This window comes from Planococcus citri, chromosome 1 (genome assembly GCF_950023065.1).
Source record: "Planococcus citri chromosome 1, ihPlaCitr1.1, whole genome shotgun sequence".
NCBI classification, from domain to species: domain Eukaryota; kingdom Metazoa; phylum Arthropoda; class Insecta; order Hemiptera; family Pseudococcidae; genus Planococcus; species Planococcus citri.
Genome location: NC_088677.1, coordinates 47,745,135 through 47,762,047, shown reverse-complemented (window position 1 = coordinate 47,762,047; position 16,913 = coordinate 47,745,135). Strand labels below are relative to the sequence as shown.

At 33.8% G+C, this 16,913-nt stretch overlaps 2 protein-coding genes and 1 long non-coding RNA gene across 3 annotated transcripts; 2 read left to right on the top strand and 1 right to left on the bottom strand.

Moving 5' to 3' along the window:
- Positions 1–338: 338 nt before the first annotated feature.
- On the top strand, positions 339–4,164 carry LOC135832382 (putative nuclease HARBI1). The gene is made up of 2 exons (XM_065345601.1): positions 339–1,580; positions 2,614–4,164. Exons 1-2 carry the CDS (start codon positions 1,354–1,356, stop codon positions 3,476–3,478), a joined length of 1,092 nt encoding a protein of 363 aa, XP_065201673.1. The 5' UTR covers positions 339–1,353; the 3' UTR covers positions 3,479–4,164.
- LOC135832379 (myb/SANT-like DNA-binding domain-containing protein 3) lies at positions 3,829–6,457 on the bottom strand. Its single transcript, XM_065345596.1, has 7 exons — positions 5,982–6,457; positions 5,621–5,886; positions 5,359–5,511; positions 4,957–5,241; positions 4,748–4,831; positions 4,404–4,653; positions 3,829–4,314 (listed from the first exon to the last, which is right to left on the bottom strand). Exons 1-7 carry the CDS (start codon positions 6,110–6,112, stop codon positions 4,224–4,226), a joined length of 1,260 nt encoding a protein of 419 aa, XP_065201668.1. The 5' UTR covers positions 6,113–6,457; the 3' UTR covers positions 3,829–4,223.
- Positions 6,458–6,792: 335 nt separating this feature from the next.
- Positions 6,793–14,803, top strand: LOC135832386 (uncharacterized). Its single transcript, XR_010556308.1, has 2 exons — positions 6,793–8,927; positions 14,609–14,803. It is a non-coding gene; the product is annotated as an uncharacterized LOC135832386 (long non-coding RNA).
- The last annotated feature ends 2,110 nt before the right edge of the window (positions 14,804–16,913 follow it).

Here is a 16,913-nt window from a genome sequence, read left to right as displayed (position 1 = left end):
CCTTTTGGTACATACTTATTAGCAAATTATGAGAGACGTAGGTAATTCTTGTGCAGCCTATACGTATTTGTACACAGAGAAAGCACGTAATCAATTTATAGACTCCCGCTAACGTGAATATTATTTAAGCTCTTTACCTTCCACCAGCGTTGTCAGTTTAAAACGGTGCCGTGTGTTTTAAAGGTCGAGAAAAAAACGGACCATGTTTAAAACAAAATTCTATTTAAAATGGTTTTTTTTTTGTTTTAAACAAGTTTTTTTTGAACTCTAATTTCCTAAAAAAAAACACGTTTTTTTTTCAATTTCTCGTTGAAAAAGTAGTGAAATTGAAGGAATTGAAGTTTTAGATTTTCATTCTTCTTCCTATACTTTTTTTTGAAGGCAAATTTTGTGTTTTGATTTCAATTTTTTAATATTTCTTGAGTCTTATAGCTATTTTATGACGTCACATCTTAAAAGTTGATGACTGGATGACGTATATTTGAAAACCTGAATCCAAAACAAATGAATTTGTGTTAAAAACGTGTTTAAAATACATTATTTTTAAACATTTTTAAAACACATGAGAATCCGGCAGTTTAAAACCCTGTTTTGAACAAAAAAAACCGTTTGTTTTGTCTTTTTTTTTAAACCGTTTTTTCCAACACTGCCTTCCACCATTTATACGAGTCTCAGTCTGCGAATTGAATTTTCAATTTGTTATCAGTTGACATAAATTATGTACTTATTATTTTATAATTTGTCAATAAAATTAGGTAAAACTTGAATGAAGTAAGCATTTTGTTGGGTATACGAAGCTGGAGGAGGTGAATTTAATTCAAGACCGAATCGAACAAGCGCTTAAGGTAGAAGGTAGCTTTGAGTCTAAATTTTCACTTCTCTGCTAAGAATTTCAACTTTTTTGTCTTCCCAATTGTTCAGCTTATACGTTAGCTCATCCGATTATGAAATAGTTATAGTATAGTGAAGAATTAATTTAAAACTCTATAAAAGAAGCTGTATGATTTTCTTGATGACGTCACGTGGTTGTTTCATAGATATTTATCACTCGTCATTAGTACGACTAGCTACGATTGCGGAAAAAATCAACACTATGGGCCACTTGTACCACAAACAGTTAAACTACAGTCAAGAGTTGAACCAAGTTCAGTAGGAAAAGTGTGTTGTACCAATCTCGTTCAACTCTTGAACTGTAGTTAAATTTAACTCGCCAATTTCGGCCGGTTAAACTACAGTTAACTGAACTTCAGAACCCAACACTGATAAACTTCGTAAACATACGCTGTTATCAACGTGCATGGCGATTATTGATTATTAATTTTTGAGTTTTAAGTAATAAATAAAAAATCTCTAATGTCGATGTACTCAGATGATGATGAAAATCTTACATCAGACGAAGATTTTCAAGAGTTGGTTTACAAGATTGCGTTTCCGCGCCGAAAAAAAAAATTTAGACATCGAATAGATCATTTTGTAGAATGGAATGAACAAGAATTTTTAGATCGATTTCGTCTCTCGAAATCAACCGTTATGTATTTAGTTGAAAAACTAAAATCTAAAATCAGTTCACGAACTACCAGGTAAATTACATACAACAAATATACCATTCAAATGTAACCTTATATGAGGATTTTTTTGTGTACTTTGAGCCATGCCGGAAACCTGATTCGCCATTCATCCAGCAAGCAATAATAATTATTTCCATTACGCAGTGCCAGGATTCCTCTACTCCCTATTATAAAAGGTACTCCATCAACAGAACACCGCAGTTCCGATTATTTTTCATTAAAAAATGACACACAAAATTCACTTCATCACTTCCAATGTTTATTAAATTTTTCATCATCTCCGCTGGGCAATTTCAGTAATTTGTACGATCACTTTCAATAGTTCAATATTATGCATATTATTTGAGCTCTGAAAGCTCCGGCATTGTACTCTTCACAGCAAAACACATGATTCCAGTTTGCAGTTTCTTCAGACAGATCTTTCTGATGTTTGTACGAGTAATACTGCTATGCAATATCAATCAAATGTGACATGTTGCACGTTTAAAATATATTTTGATTCTCAAAGAACAGATGAAACTCAACTTTGGCTTCCGTATTCCAGTTTGCTCACCTGACACAGTGTAATAGAAATAATCTTTCGGAATATCTGTTTATTTGAAGTGATTAGTGAATAATTACTAATTATAAAAATGATACTTACTAGAAATTATCAGTACAGCTGCAGCATCTACGCATAACTTTGGCGATCAACTTTTCAATTGGGTTTGCAGCCTTCTAATGTAATCACAATTCATGGCCTGATATGATTATTTGCGTTGAAGAATTAAAATTAAGAACAATAAAATGCAAAAAAGGTTACAGCAGCGGAGAAATGATCATTACTTTTGGCACTTTATAATACTTTTACACAGAAACATGCATGTGTTTAGTTCACTATTCACGATGCTCAGGATGTTTACTTTGATGATTACTGATATGCCCATGCTAGCACTCAAAAATGGCACATCCACCGTACCCAAAGAAAAACTTGCTCACAAACGGCTACCTTCACTTACTTCTCATAAGTGGGGTACTTTAATAATAATTATGATGCATTTTTCAGAAATAATGCACTCACTGCACGCGAAAAAGTACTGTTAACGCTACGATATTACGCTACAGGCTCAATGATAAAAGTAGCTGCAGATTTTGTTGGCGTACACGAGTCTACTGCCAGCCGCGTTATCCGACTCGTCTCCTACTATTTGGCGCGTCTGAGACCAGAATTTATCGAGTACCCAACCTCTGAAGAAGAACTAAGTGAAATACGGCAAGGATTTTTCAATATTGCACAGTTCCCTCGGTGTATTGGCGCAGTCGACTGCACTCACGTAAAAATACTATCTCCTGGTGGCCAGGATGCTGAAATTTTTCGCAACAGAAAACGTTTCTTTTCATATAACGTTCAAGCTGTATGCGATTCTAACCTGCGATTTCTAAACGTTGTCTGTCGATGGCCTGGTAGTTCACATGATTCTACAATATTTAATAATTCATCTATAAAGTATAAATTTGAAGATGGAGAATTCGGAAATGACTTGTTGGTGGGTGATGGAGGATATGGTGTTCGGAATTACCTCATTACTCCACTTCGAAATCCCATCACTGCCGCTGAAAAAAAATTCAATTTCGCACAAATTCGAACCAGAAACCCCATAGAACGCACTTTTGGGGTATGGAAACGACGTTTTCCGATTTTAGCGGTGGGTATCAATTTAGAAGTGACCTCTGTTGAAATGGTGGTTACAGCTACTGCTGTATTGCATAACATTGCAAGATTTTTCGGTGATGCAATGCCTGCAGTGGAGCGTGGGATTGAAAGGTTGGTGGATTTAACGGAGTTTGATGCCGAAGAATTTGCTGTGCCACCAATTAATGTAAATCAGATCCAAAGAGATACCTTAATCAATTACTTCGATGCACTATAATTAAAAATAAAATTCTTTATTGTTTATGAAATAATTTTGAAACGGAGTATGTAATACGAATTCAATAAAAAAAACGAAGTTCTACAAGTTCTATTCAATGCATTTCCCCATGAAATATTAGTAATAAATAATAATAAGATTTTCAGTTGTATGTTGATAAAAGGAAGAGAAAAATGAAAAATCATGTTGCAAAACTTGAATCAAAGTTCTTTTTTTATTTGTTTTTTAATCTCTTTTCCGGCATTGCAAACCATCTTCTTATAGAATGAACTGTTTCAGAGTGTTCTAATTTTTCAAAATAATTTCACCCATCTACGTTAGTAATAGAAAAACTTGACCAACTTGAGAAATATGAACAAAAAACGCATTTATTTCTAGAAAAAAAATGAGACCAATACTTCTCAAATGACTCAAATTAATAATTAAAAATGAAACAACGAACACAATCGTGCTGCCGCAGCAGTGAAATCACATCAATTGAAAATAAAAATAATTAACACTCTTGTTGCCACAGCAAGGAGACATCAATTAAAAATAAAAACACACTTGCTGCCACAGCAGTAAAAACACATCGATTCATAATAAAAGTAATTAAGAATTGCTTCCACCTTCCACAGCAGTAAAAACACATTGATTAAAAATAAAAATAATTAACACTTACTGCCAGAACAGTAAAAACACATCCATTCACGATGAAAATAATTAACATTCGCTGCCACCTGCCACAGCAGTAAAAATACATTGATTAAAAATAAAAATAATTAACACTTGCTGCCAGAACAGTAAAAACACATCCATTCATAATGAGAATAATTAACATTCGCTGCCAACTGCCACTGCAGTAAAAACAGATCGATTAAAAAAAAAAACAATGAACATTCGGACATTCCCTAAAATCAAAAAATTTCATTAAAATTATACAGACTCTTTATCCAGCTGCTTTTGCAGTATTTTCATTTTCAGGTGATGCTCATCGAGCATCAACCTGATCCTGAGCTCAATCTCCTCTTCCTCTTTGGAAAGTATACGTTCATGTTTATCTTTTTTCTGTTGTAATTCTAAACAATGTTTCTCTTGGAACGACTTCTTCTGCAGTTCAATCAACGTCCGTTTTTCCCCGGCCCATTTAGAGAGCTGGTCTTCGTATATACGGCGGCGTTTTGTGAATTCCGATTCTGCAACACAGTAGGATACACTCAGCATTAGTGACAAATGACTAAGTACATACATAAATTTTTGAATCAATTCCTGTAATAATTATCTACTTACGTTTTGATGAGTTTTCTTGAGTACCTGCATTTGATTCTTTTTGCTTGTTTTTGTTTGCTTGACGTTTTCTATTCCATTCTTCATCTAACAATAACAATTACGATTCACATTATTTTAAAAGGTAATAATTTGTAAAAGGAAACGAATTTTTTAAGTGTAGTATTGAAATGAATCATCAAACAAAATATGTATTCAAAATTAGTACTTACATTCCGATTGAGAGATATCAGTATCCTTATTCGATGTTTTTGGCAGAGCACTTGAGTTTTGAGAATTCTGTACTGTATTTGCTGCATTCGGTGCTGTTATATTTTTGGACCTCAGTGGTTCACTTCTTATGATTAATTTCCGAGCCCTAATAGCTTCAAAATCGGGATCATCGGATGTATTTGCTGTATTCGGTGCTGTTACATTTTTGGACCTCAGTTGTTCATTTCTTAAGAGTAATTGCCGAGCCCTAATAGCTTCGAATTCGGCATCATCGGATCCTGTGCCTGTAATTTGATAAAATGATTAAAAATGATAATGTAGACAGAAAATCAGAATATTACAGGTAACCAATTCTTGCAGCTGAAGGAGTAGGTTGAACTATAGATAAATTGCATACGAACCTACGTTATCTGTATTCTGAGTATGTACTTCTACTTCCTCAACGTCATCAATTACTTGCTCAGCATATCCGTTAGCATGATTGTTGTTATAATCAATTTCCGTTTCTTGAATATACGAGTCTAAAATTACAGGATGAAACGCTGACGTTTGTTCTAGAAAACATAAATGAAATGAAAAATGTACATCTTTCTTCATTTAAGCAAACATCACATCATTGAATTGAATATCACAAGGTAGGTGTGTTGATTTTAAATTACATACCATTATCACAATCAAAATGTGAATCCTCTCCAGTCATTCTGGGACCTAACATTTCGGCTATGTCGTGCTCAGTTTCTGTGAATTTTACAGCCAACGGCGGTCCTCCTCCGGTTCCAGCTACGTGACGTTTTTCCTCCGCATATTTCTGTTTTGCTCGTTTTTTAATGTTTTCGTACTTGTTTTTCAAAGTGGAAACATCGCGAAATTCTCCCAACGCCAGCTGATTGAATTCAGCCTCAATTTTCTTCCAGGTTGCTTTTTTTAAACTGTTTTGAAAACATGATTCAAATAATTAACTACCCAAATCAAATGTATAAAAGATGAGAACATGATGATGAAAATGAAACTGTACTGTACTTACTTATTATTATTTGATCCGGTACTTTTATTTTCAATAATCGGTTTGTACCTTTTCAGTACTCGAATCAAGGTGTTCTCCTCTGCAGTTGAGAAATTTGTAGCTCTTTTCATTTTCCCTTTAATATTCTCCATTTTTCAAAAAAATTCACAGTTTTTAACACGACGAAAATTAATAAAACGCCAAGGTTTCAATTAAAAATAATAAAATATGCTGCAACCGGCAACCATCGACTGTTTACTTTACGAATTCAAGTTGCAACTCGAATACAATCATCAAAACCACAGAAATAGCTCACGGAAACACTAGTCACGTATTCCATCACGCAGTCATGCGTACCTAAACGTAGATCACCAAACGGAAGAATGGTACAACACAACGGTGAGTTGAACTAGGATCAAAGATGAACGGAGTTCACATGAACTGCAGTTAACTTCAGAATTGTACAAGTGGCCCTATATAAATGTTGAGAAACTATCAGATCTGTAATCTGTAATATTTGATTTTATCAGCAAACTATTGATCCTCAAATAAGTAAGGTAATATCTACATCTGGTAACATGAATTTGTGCACCGAAGATTTAACGATGAATTATTATTGATGATAATAAAATAGGCTCCAGGCAACGAGCATATTTTCTGTATAAAAACCTTTCCCCACTGATCATTACAATAAATTCTCACCGAAAGCAAAAATGATATTTTTTTTTATTGCGTTCCAACTCAGGGTCTACAGTGGATTTTTTGTAGCGAGTATAGAATGTGAAACACTGATTGTGATACGTCTACCACTTCTGAAAGTTCTGAATTTAGATGTCCAAGACCTTGCAAGACTGAAACTTCAACTCCTAATAACTTTGGAGTTGGTAATTTTGCTCCAATAAAAAACTAGTTGATCCAAAATTTTTTTGATAGACCCCCCCCCTTGTATTTTAACAGTATGAAAATTTTTGAAAAAATTCAAGTAGGATCGCAGCTTTTTCGAGTTTTTGCGTAAAATTAGTCTTTGCGAGTGTTATTAATTTTGATTTGAATTAGATTCATCAAACTTTGAGGAATGAAGACCTGACCTGCTATCAGAATTTCAAAATATTCATAAAATACAATTTTCAGTTTTGTTCACTTGCCTATAAACATGCTAGGTTCACTATTCAGTTGACAATTTGACATGTTTGTTTATACATGTAAAATATATATAACCCTCAAATACGATATTCAACTACCTAACTAGTAACTACATCATCTTTCAGATAAAACAAATCAAAAAGCTAAATATTTTTTATTAGGTAATCATTATTTTTTTATAGAACTGAATTTTACGCGTATATGTACACCACTTGAAATTTCATTAATTTATTTGAAACTGTTTCGTTCATGTTTATGCTGAATTAAAAAGCCTTTTATTTTATTAGTTTTTAATACCTAACAACTTTCAGAAAACCGTCAAATAAATAACCCTCAAGTGCCTACCTAGAAGAGTCAAAGTCAAAAATAAAATGTCAAAATAATTCCACTCCACTGCTATAATTGTAATGCCGAACTTGCCGAAGCCGAACGCCTGAAGAAAAATTTGTCATCAACCCAATACCACCTATAGTAAAAGGCCTGAGCGCTGAATCCTTATCAGCTCTGACGTCACCACAAGTAGATGACTCGATTGTGTTTACCATTTGAATTTTAACGTATGTTTAAATGGCGAATTCGTGAAATTGAGTAAAACTTTCGTTAAAAAAGTTAATTAAATTATGAAATTCAATTAATATTTGTCATAAAATGTGTTCTAGTAATGTGGTACTGATGTTTTCAATTACAGATGGTGTTGGTTTATTTGATTTGTGTACAAAAATGAATTTTTTGCGACTCGTTTGTGTTGTGTAATTTGAATGAATAGTGATGTAAACTGTAGATTAAAATGAAAATTAATGTGTACTAGTGTGTTGTACCGGAATGATGTTGTAATGAAATAAGTAGTTAGTGAACAATGCAATCGCATCAAGTTGGAGAAAAATCTACAATACATTTTAATTTTCAAATCTACTTCTTAGACCAGCCATGCTAAAGCTGCTATGATGGATAATGGATATTAAACTAGAAATCATCAGTATCTCAAACCAATTGAAGCAGCTTTAAATTCCAAAATACTTAGGATGGATTTCAACAGGCATAAATACAATGTTTGCAAAGAATTTCGAGAGAAATCTCCGTCATGTATGCAATGTTTGGTGATCGTTTCGTATACCTTAGTCTTTGAGTTGGAGATTATGTTCGCGTATATTCGGTAATATTTACAATAATTTGTATGTGTTGTACTTCTTTGCTATATTCCTCATTGTCAGCTGTCATCCTCCAGAGTTTTTCTTGATATTCTTTTAGAAATTAGATCATAAACGAGTGTAGTTCTCATCTTTAATGATAAAAACAGTGTTGATTATGAGCTTATATTTACTTATTTTTCCATTCAAATCATTCCCTCTTGATCTCAAATTGATTATTAAGTATCAGAATGTGATTCAAAACGCAAAATAAAATGTTCTCAGTATTTATTTCGTTCTAGTGCATTAATATTTCATTCATTTCTATAGTGTTATCGGAGTACATACTATCTATTAGTGATGACGTCACAAAACAGCGCTCAGGCCTTTTACTATAGGTGGTATTGATCAACCTCTTTAACGTGGACAGTGTCTTCAACAATTATTTATCAGTTCCCCAGAGCGCGCTAGCGTCGCAGTACGTGATTGGCTAGTGATCTGTGCTGTTCCATAGTTCCTTGTTTACTTTTCAAAACTGAACTTTTTTTTATCACGAATCCGAATAATTTTGGCTAAAATTTTGGCCTTTCTGATTCCGAATAATTTTACTGTTAGTTGTTTCATTAATTTCGCGATATTACTGTGAATTTTGTAACATATTGAAAGACGTGTATCGTGATGATCGAATATTGATCAAGTAATAATGTATTTTGTTTTTTGGTAGATTATATCAATAACATGAAGTTGCAAAAATCAATAGATTCGAAGTCGCTTTGAAAAGTGATTTCTAGTTTAATTTTAATTTAAAATCAACTACATAATATAATGAATACCTTTCTGCTGGTTGGAGAGGAAAACTGCTTTCAAGCAGTCATAATGTTAGGGAACTCTAACAGGGGGTATGCTGGACCGCCATTGTATTCCTTCCCAGAACGTAAACGAACGAAACGCCGTAAGTACGCATACAATTTTTCGTGTAATAAACGCAATTATTTTTTGAAATGTTCGCGAGTTCGGGTGAACTTCTATGTGAAGCATGTGTTTCCAAAACGCACTAAGTCCATTTTTGAAGATTCTGAGGTTGCAAGGCCATCTAGCATAAAGTTGAGGCCCAAAATGGCTGATTTTTTGATATATTGTGCCCAAGGGTCAGGCGCGGACTGGGTCAAAAAGGCCTACCGGGAAATCATGAAAATTAGGGCCCAATCCAGAACTCGAGGGTCCGTTTTCTTAATTAATGTTGTGTGGCCGTATGTAGACGTACATATTAGGTGAAAAAATGTCAAAAATTTGATTCTAGATAAATTGCGCTTTTCATAATAAAATAACAACAAAAAACGTGTTTGTTCTGTAGGTATTTAAAAAAAAAAAAAAATAAAAATAAAATAATTTGAACAACACTCAATACTAACGTAAGTACTATGATTATTATAATACTAAAATTCGTGCGAATTCATCCAGGGACGTACTCTCTAAATTTGAAACAGTCAATTTCACTGCTTAGCAGTCACGACATTTTGCCTTTTTAAAGCAGTAGTTTTTTTCACTGTTTTGCACTTTTGCAGTAAAAAAAACTACTGCTTTAAAAAGGCAAAATGTCGTGACTGCTAAGCAGTGAAATTTGACTGTTTTAAATTTAGAGAGTAGCGAAGTGGTTTTGCTGGGGGGGGGGGCAAAGATCTAAGATTCCCAACTAATTTGACTGAAAATTCCCAACTTATTCGACTGAAAATTCCCAAGTTGGATGAAAAAAGAGGGTATTTCAGTTACAAGTAGTGAGGGGATTGTATCACGACATTTTGTAGCCAAAAAATTGTAACTTTGCCGACTATAATCAAAATTTTAACGTGGTGCACACTCTGATATTAAAAAATTTTGAAAAGCAAGTGGTTCTGTTCCGAAAGAAATGAAAAATTTGCATTTTTTATAAGCTTTGAATATTATGAGTACTTCTGGAATTTTTCTGTTTAATTTTCATATTAGGTAGAGTGGGGTAATTGCAAAGCACTTTTTGATTAGTGACACTTTGAGAGGGCGCTGTGAGAAGACTATTGCAAGGATGCAGCTGAAATTTGTACCACTTATACTTCAGGGGGTTCTCTATCAATGGTAAAATTTTGGTACAATTTAGTCAACAAATCGTGGAGAAAATTGCAATTTGAAAATTTGAAAATAGGGTAAATGCAAAAGTGGGCGATATTTTTTTTATTTTTATATTTTTTTGCATTTTCAACACACTCAGTGTATTCTACGTGTCATTTGCTAACTTTTGATGTATTCGTGGTCTTGATTCGGTAAAAAATTCGAAAACTTTTCCACTTCCCAAACAAATTTTTAGGGGAGTGAAAAAATGTTGAAAAATTATTTTTTTCTAAACTCGCTAAAACGAACAAAAAATCAACTATTGATCATTTCTGAAGTTTTTTATGTAAAAAACTCGTCATAGAAATACATTTTTCGTCAAATATATTAGTAAAACATTAAAAAGGAGCAATAATTTTAAAATTCAGTAAAACTGTTAATCATTTCTCTAACGTGTAACTCATCATGTGACCGTGGAAGTTTATTTTTTTTGTAATTTCGAACCATTTTCAAGTTATTTAGGGCAAAAAAATATTTGTGGTAAGTGCAAAAATGAAAAAAAAATTGTTTTTGCAATTACCCGGAGTCGATTTTTTTAGGGGTGATTGCAAAAACGCGATTTACGGCCAAAATAAAAACAAAATTTCAAATTGCGAGCGAAGCGAGGGCAAAAGTTTTGGAAAATGTATGATTCAAAAAGTAGAATAACACCAATTTTAATGAAAGAATTCGGTTTTTCTAATCTCAACATTTTTCAAATTCAATCATAGATTTTTTAAAATATTGTAACGTTGCAGATGAGAACCAATTTGGGCCGAGCGAAGCGAGGCCGAAAGCTTTGAAAAGTTTGTAGTTCGCAAAGTAGAATAACATCAATTTTAATGTAAGAATTCGGTTTTTCTGATCTCAACTTTCTTTTAATTTTATCAGTGGTTTTGTAAAATTCTTCAGAAGTTCAGAGTGAAAAAAAGAACTAAATTGGCCCGAGTGAAGCAATGGCAAAAGTTTTGGAAAATATGTGACTTGAAATGGAAAAGTAGAACATCAATTTTAATTTAAAAAATCCAGTTTTTCTGGTCTCAATATTTTTCAAATTCAATCATACGTTTCTTGAAATTGTAACTTGGTAGGTAGAAGAGAATCAAATTGGGTCGAGAGAATCGAGGCTAAAAGTTATGGAAAAATTGTAATTCAAAAAGTAGAACAATATCAAATTTAATGAAAAAATTCTGTTTTTTTGATCTCAACTTTTTAAGAAATTTATCAATAGTTTCTTGAAATTTTCAAGCCTGAAAAAAAATAAATTGGCCCGAGCGAAGCGAGGGTAAAAGATTTTCAAGATTTGTAATTTCAAGAAGCAAAACAGTTGTAATGTTGACGTAAAAAGGCACAACAATTTTGCCCGAGCAAAGCGAGGGCAAACATTTTTGAAAAAAATGTGAATTTTAGCTGGGACAATCATAGATTTAGAAACTGGGTTGGCTTCAAAAGTTGGGAAAGTTTCAACTTAGATGATTGTAAAAAATTTTAACATTTGAAAACTCCAAAACTAAAATAATTATTGTCGGAATTTTTATATTTTCTCAACTTTCTTGTACTTCTCACAATTTTCCAACTTTTCCCAACTTTCGCGGAACACTGGGGGGGGGGGCAGGCTGCCTCCCTAGCCCCCCCTTCGCTTCGTCATTGAATTCATCACTGTTTTGACATAACCGATCTACAATTTCTTCAGCACCAATTTCATGTTTCAAAAATCTGCTGAAGGCTCTAACAATTTTCAAAAAGTCGCTGGAGGCTACGAAGCGACTTGAACTTGAAATCTACGTGCAGTCGACTTTGATGGCTGTGTAGTATAGCTGAAAATTAGTGTTTTCTATTTTCAAGAGGAACAGAGGTCAGAAAAATTGATGAAAACATTTATTTTATACTTAGATATGTATCACAAAAATGCTACTGAAAGAGAAAAAAATCGGTGAATCGCGACGCTCCCCCGATTCAGCCCCGCGATTCGAATTGTCCCATTGCTGCTTACAATTAGCACATCAAGATTTTTCTTTTGAAACGAGCCCATAGAGATTTTCGCTCTGGACCTCTCACTGTTGCAGGCCCCAAGGACCCCAAATCAATCTTGCGTTGCCCAGGGGCTTGAAATTACTCTCACGAGGTGTAAAGGCCCGAGCACTAATGTTACTCTCGCAGGGCACAAGGGCCTGAGATTACTCTTGGGAAGCGTACAGGCCCGAGGCTACTCTCATGGGGCCCAGGGTCAGAGATTATTCTCGCGGGCCCAAAGGCCCGAGATCACTCTCACCTGCCACGAGTTTATCACGAAACCACCCCTAGTACAACGTCAGCACGCTCAGGCCTCAGCGTCACATAACAATATTAAATTGACAAAACCACAGTGGGTCGCGTGTCAACACGTTTGGGCCGCGTTGTTTTAGATATAAATTACAAATTAATCGCTATAGACAGTAGTGATTTTGATCCTCACATTTAAAGTAGATAAACTAATTTCAAAATATGAAAGGGCCTTTCTTTCACCAAAGGGCCCGTCATCTATACTAAGGGCCCATTTTTTTGGAAGGGCCCATTTTTTTGGAGGGGCCCACCGGGAAACTCCCGGTATCCCGGGAGGGCCAGTCCGCGCCTGCCAAGGGTCTTGACTATAACATATCAAAAAATCAGCCAATTTGGGTCATTTCTACGTTTCCAAATTGTACTAAGTATCATGAATTTCTTATCAATATTTTTTTGGACTTAGTGCGTTTTGGAAACACATGCTTCATGTGGTCTCAAATTAAATACGATGAAATTCCCTATCGATTGATGTTAAATTTTCGTCATTTCGTGTAAAAATAACGATTTTATGAATACTTTTATTTTACGGATTTTTGCATACTACGTACGTCATCTTTAAACTAAAAATTCTCAAAATTTTCAGTGGACACATGCATGTTTCAAAGTACCAAAATGTTCGGATTTTCATCCTCTTTAAAATGAGCTATTAGCAAAAGCTCTAGATGCAACCGATCAAATCTTCTGGACGTTTAAAGTTGCGAAAACAAGCTGCGCGCAGTAAGTATTGAACTTTGAACTAGAATTACTCAAAATTTAGAGTGGACACATAGGTATTTTAATACATTAAAATGTTCGTAATTTTATCCTCTTTAAAATGGTTGTTTACCGAAAGCTCTACCTCCAACCGTTCAAAAGTTTTAGAAGATTGAAGTTGCGAAAAGTGGTTACTGGTCAAAAATAGCTGACTGATAACAGTGATAACACGACTTGAACACTTTCCGCGACTTTGATCTTCAAAAACTTTTGAACGGTTGAAGGTAGAGCTTTCGGTAAACAACCATTTTAAAGAGGATAAAATTACGAACATTTTGATGCATTAAAATACCTATGTGTCCACTCTAAATTTTTGAGTAATTCTAGTTCAAAGTTCAATACTTACTTCGCGCAGCTTGTTTTCGCAACTTTAAACGTCCAGAAGATTTGATCGGTTGCAGCTAGAGCTTTCGCTAATAGCTCATTTTAAAGAGGATGAAAATCCGAACATTTTGGTACTTTGAAACATGCATGTGTCCACTGAAAATTTTGAGAATTTTTAGTTTAAAGATGACGTACGTAGTATGCAAAAATCCGTAAAATAAAAGTATTCATAAAATCGTTATTTTTACTCGAAATGACAAAAATTTAACATCAATCGATAGGAAATTTCATCGTCTTTAATTTGAGACCACATAGAAGTTCACCCGAACTCGCGAACATTTCAAAAAATTGCGTTTATTACACGAAAAATTGTATGCGTACTTACGGCGTTTCGTTTGTTTACGTTCTGGGAAGGAAGAAAATGGCGGTCCAGCATACCCCCTGTTAGAGTTCCCTAATAATGTTTGCTATGTCAGGGCGGCTACCGAAATATTTTTGCCTCCGCAATCGACGTAATGAGCGTTGCAAATTATTGGCGTTATCTTGAAAAAAAAGAAATTTTAATTGTTGATTGGGCTTTTATAAACATAATTGCTACTCAAATATTAAAATAACGCACATTACGCTCAACACGGTTGGTTTTCATCGACGCAAACGACGCAATCTTGTAACGTTCATTGCGTTCGATTACGTCGATTGCGGAGGCAAAAATATTTCGGTAATAGCCGCCCAGGTCCTGTAAAAATTCGTAAGTATCCGAGTATTGTTTAATCTTAATGATTGATAATAATTGCTTAGTTTACATATTGCAAACATTTTATTACGTTGACATTTTCAAAAATTTCTATCACCTTTTAGGAGAAAGTATGGTTCTGAAAATAATTAACGAATTTCCTTCCACAAATTTCCGAATATGTACTCCCAATCGTCAACAACAATGGAAATATCGCCTGGGCAGTGAGGACTGTGGATAAACAAATCAAGAAGTCAGATTTATTATGCTGTTTATGCTGGGAAGTGGGAACATTTCTCACCTTCAAGCCTCATTATTGGTACATCAATTTGCTTTCCTGCTTTTATATCATTACTTTGAATACATTTTGTTTTTCTTTTCATCAGGAAAAAAGAAAAATGTACCTACTCATACGTAAAGCTGTGCCTTCTACAAAATAACCTACAAGTTAAACCGGACCATCGACTCCAACAAAGTCATGGCTAAGCATTCGTAAAAGGAAATTGTTTGGTGATATCATGTAATATGTCCATTTTTATTGAGAAGCTCTAAAACTATTGTCATGCCAGCACAATACTAACCAGAAAATTATTTTAGTAACACCTCTGAAAATCAACAATCAAGTTTGTGGCCGATTTCTACTGCATTAGTACAGATGTTCGTTCAACAACTGAATCACGATCGTAAGTAGTTGATCATTCAAGTAGTCAAACTGAAAATGTTTCAGTTGAATTCTAAATATTTTGTTTCTTTTTTAATCATGCAAGTTACCTGATTTAGATCTAAGAGACACTGCATTCTTCAGTCACTGAAATTACCACTATCAATCCTTCAGATCTCCTTCTCTAGTGATATAACTAAATAGCTATCTCTACATGCTTCTCAACTTACACACGAAAATATTTTTGATACTGGTCTGCCATTAGTGCCATTGTCATTTGAATCACAATTGTGAGTAATTGCTCATTAACAGTAAAGATGAAAATTATCAGTAGAATTTTAAACATTTCGTTTTTTTTTTTCATTACATAGGTTACCTTATTTTAATCTAAGAGAAACTACATACGATTCAGTCACTGAAACGGCAAACTTATTGCTGTCACTCGGACAGAATTTTCACCCTGCTGATACAAATGAACGGCAATCTCCATTTACTTCTCAACTCGCTGAATCACGATAGTGAGTAATTAATCATTAATGATGAAGATGTCAATTTTTCAGTTGAACATTGAACATTTTGTTTTTTTTTTTCATCATACAGATTACCTAATTCTGAAATAAGAGACGCTGCATTTGATTCAGTCACTCAAACGGCAAACGTGCTGCTGTGACTCAGACAGAATACTTACTCTAGTGATATAATTGCACATCAATTTCCATCTGGTTCTCAATTCACTTACGAAAATATTTTTAATGCTGATCTACCATTGATAACTGAATCACAATTGTGAGTAATTGATCATTAACAGTGAAGATGAAAATTATCAGTAGAATTTTAATTTTAAATATTTCGTTTTTTTTTTTTTTCATTTCACACTACACATGGTTCCTTATTCTGATCCTAGAGAAACTGTATTATGATTTAGTCACTGAAACGGAAAAATTACCACCATTAGTCTGTCCGTACTCCTCTGGTAATATAACTGAACAGCAATCTTCTTGTGCTTCTCAACTCACATATGAAAATATTTTTGATGCTGATCTGCCATCAACAACGGAATAACAATAGTAGTAAGTAATTCATTTATCAGCAGCCAAAATGAAAATTTTTCTGCTGAATTCTAAATATTTCATTTTTTTGATACAACAGATCACCTAATTCCGCTCCTAAAGAAACTACTATATCATATATCTTACCTGCTTACCACCTCAGAAAATTCCAGTGATAGTGCTGACTAAACATCTGTTGAATTGTAGTGTTCAATTTCTGCCAAGTATTTCAAAAATGTACCTAATTACCTATATTGGGGTTTGTGGGTTTATTTATTTATTTATTTTATTTATTTATTTATTCATTCATTCATTCATTATTCGTTCATTTATTATTTAATTTTAATTCAAAATGTGATACTTGCCAGATCAGTGTACCAGCCCATGCTAATGCTTTCATTTACCAACGTTTTATGACAAAAAACTGTCTTACTGCAGAAGATCGTTATTTGATAACAATGGAGAAAAACTTACATCCATATTTTTTATTCCAATAAATTTATTTTCATTGAAATGATAAGGATGATTTATTCATTATTGTTTATGATTATGCGTTCTTTTTGTTGTGCAACAAACAGGGTATTTATCCCATGTAATGAATATGTTCAATTATTTCTCGACATGAAAGTTTCTGAACATTTCTTCTACGTTTGTCCAATCTATTACATTTGTCTGCATTGTCATAAAATTTTATGACTTTCTTGTGAGAAAAAGTGCCAA

What these genes read in the sequence shown, in the direction of transcription:
- LOC135832379 (XM_065345596.1), bottom strand. Translation starts at nt 6,112, where the DNA reads ATGGAGAATATTAAAGGGAAAATGAAAAGAGCTACAAATTTCTCAACT. An exon ending in TGATATCTCTCAATCGGAAT is followed by an intron (nt 4,832 to 4,956) that starts GTAAGTACTAAT and finishes TGTTATTGTTAG; the next exon opens with ATGAAGAATGGAATAGAAAA. An exon ending in CAAAAGCAGCTGGATAAAGA is followed by an intron (nt 4,315 to 4,403) that starts GTCTGTATAATT and finishes TTTTTACTGCAG; the next exon opens with TGGCAGTTGGCAGCGAATGT.
- LOC135832382 (XM_065345601.1), top strand. Translation starts at nt 1,354, where the DNA reads ATGTCGATGTACTCAGATGATGATGAAAATCTTACATCAGACGAAGAT. An exon ending in ATCAGTTCACGAACTACCAG is followed by an intron (nt 1,581 to 2,613) that starts GTAAATTACATA and finishes TGCATTTTTCAG; the next exon opens with AAATAATGCACTCACTGCAC.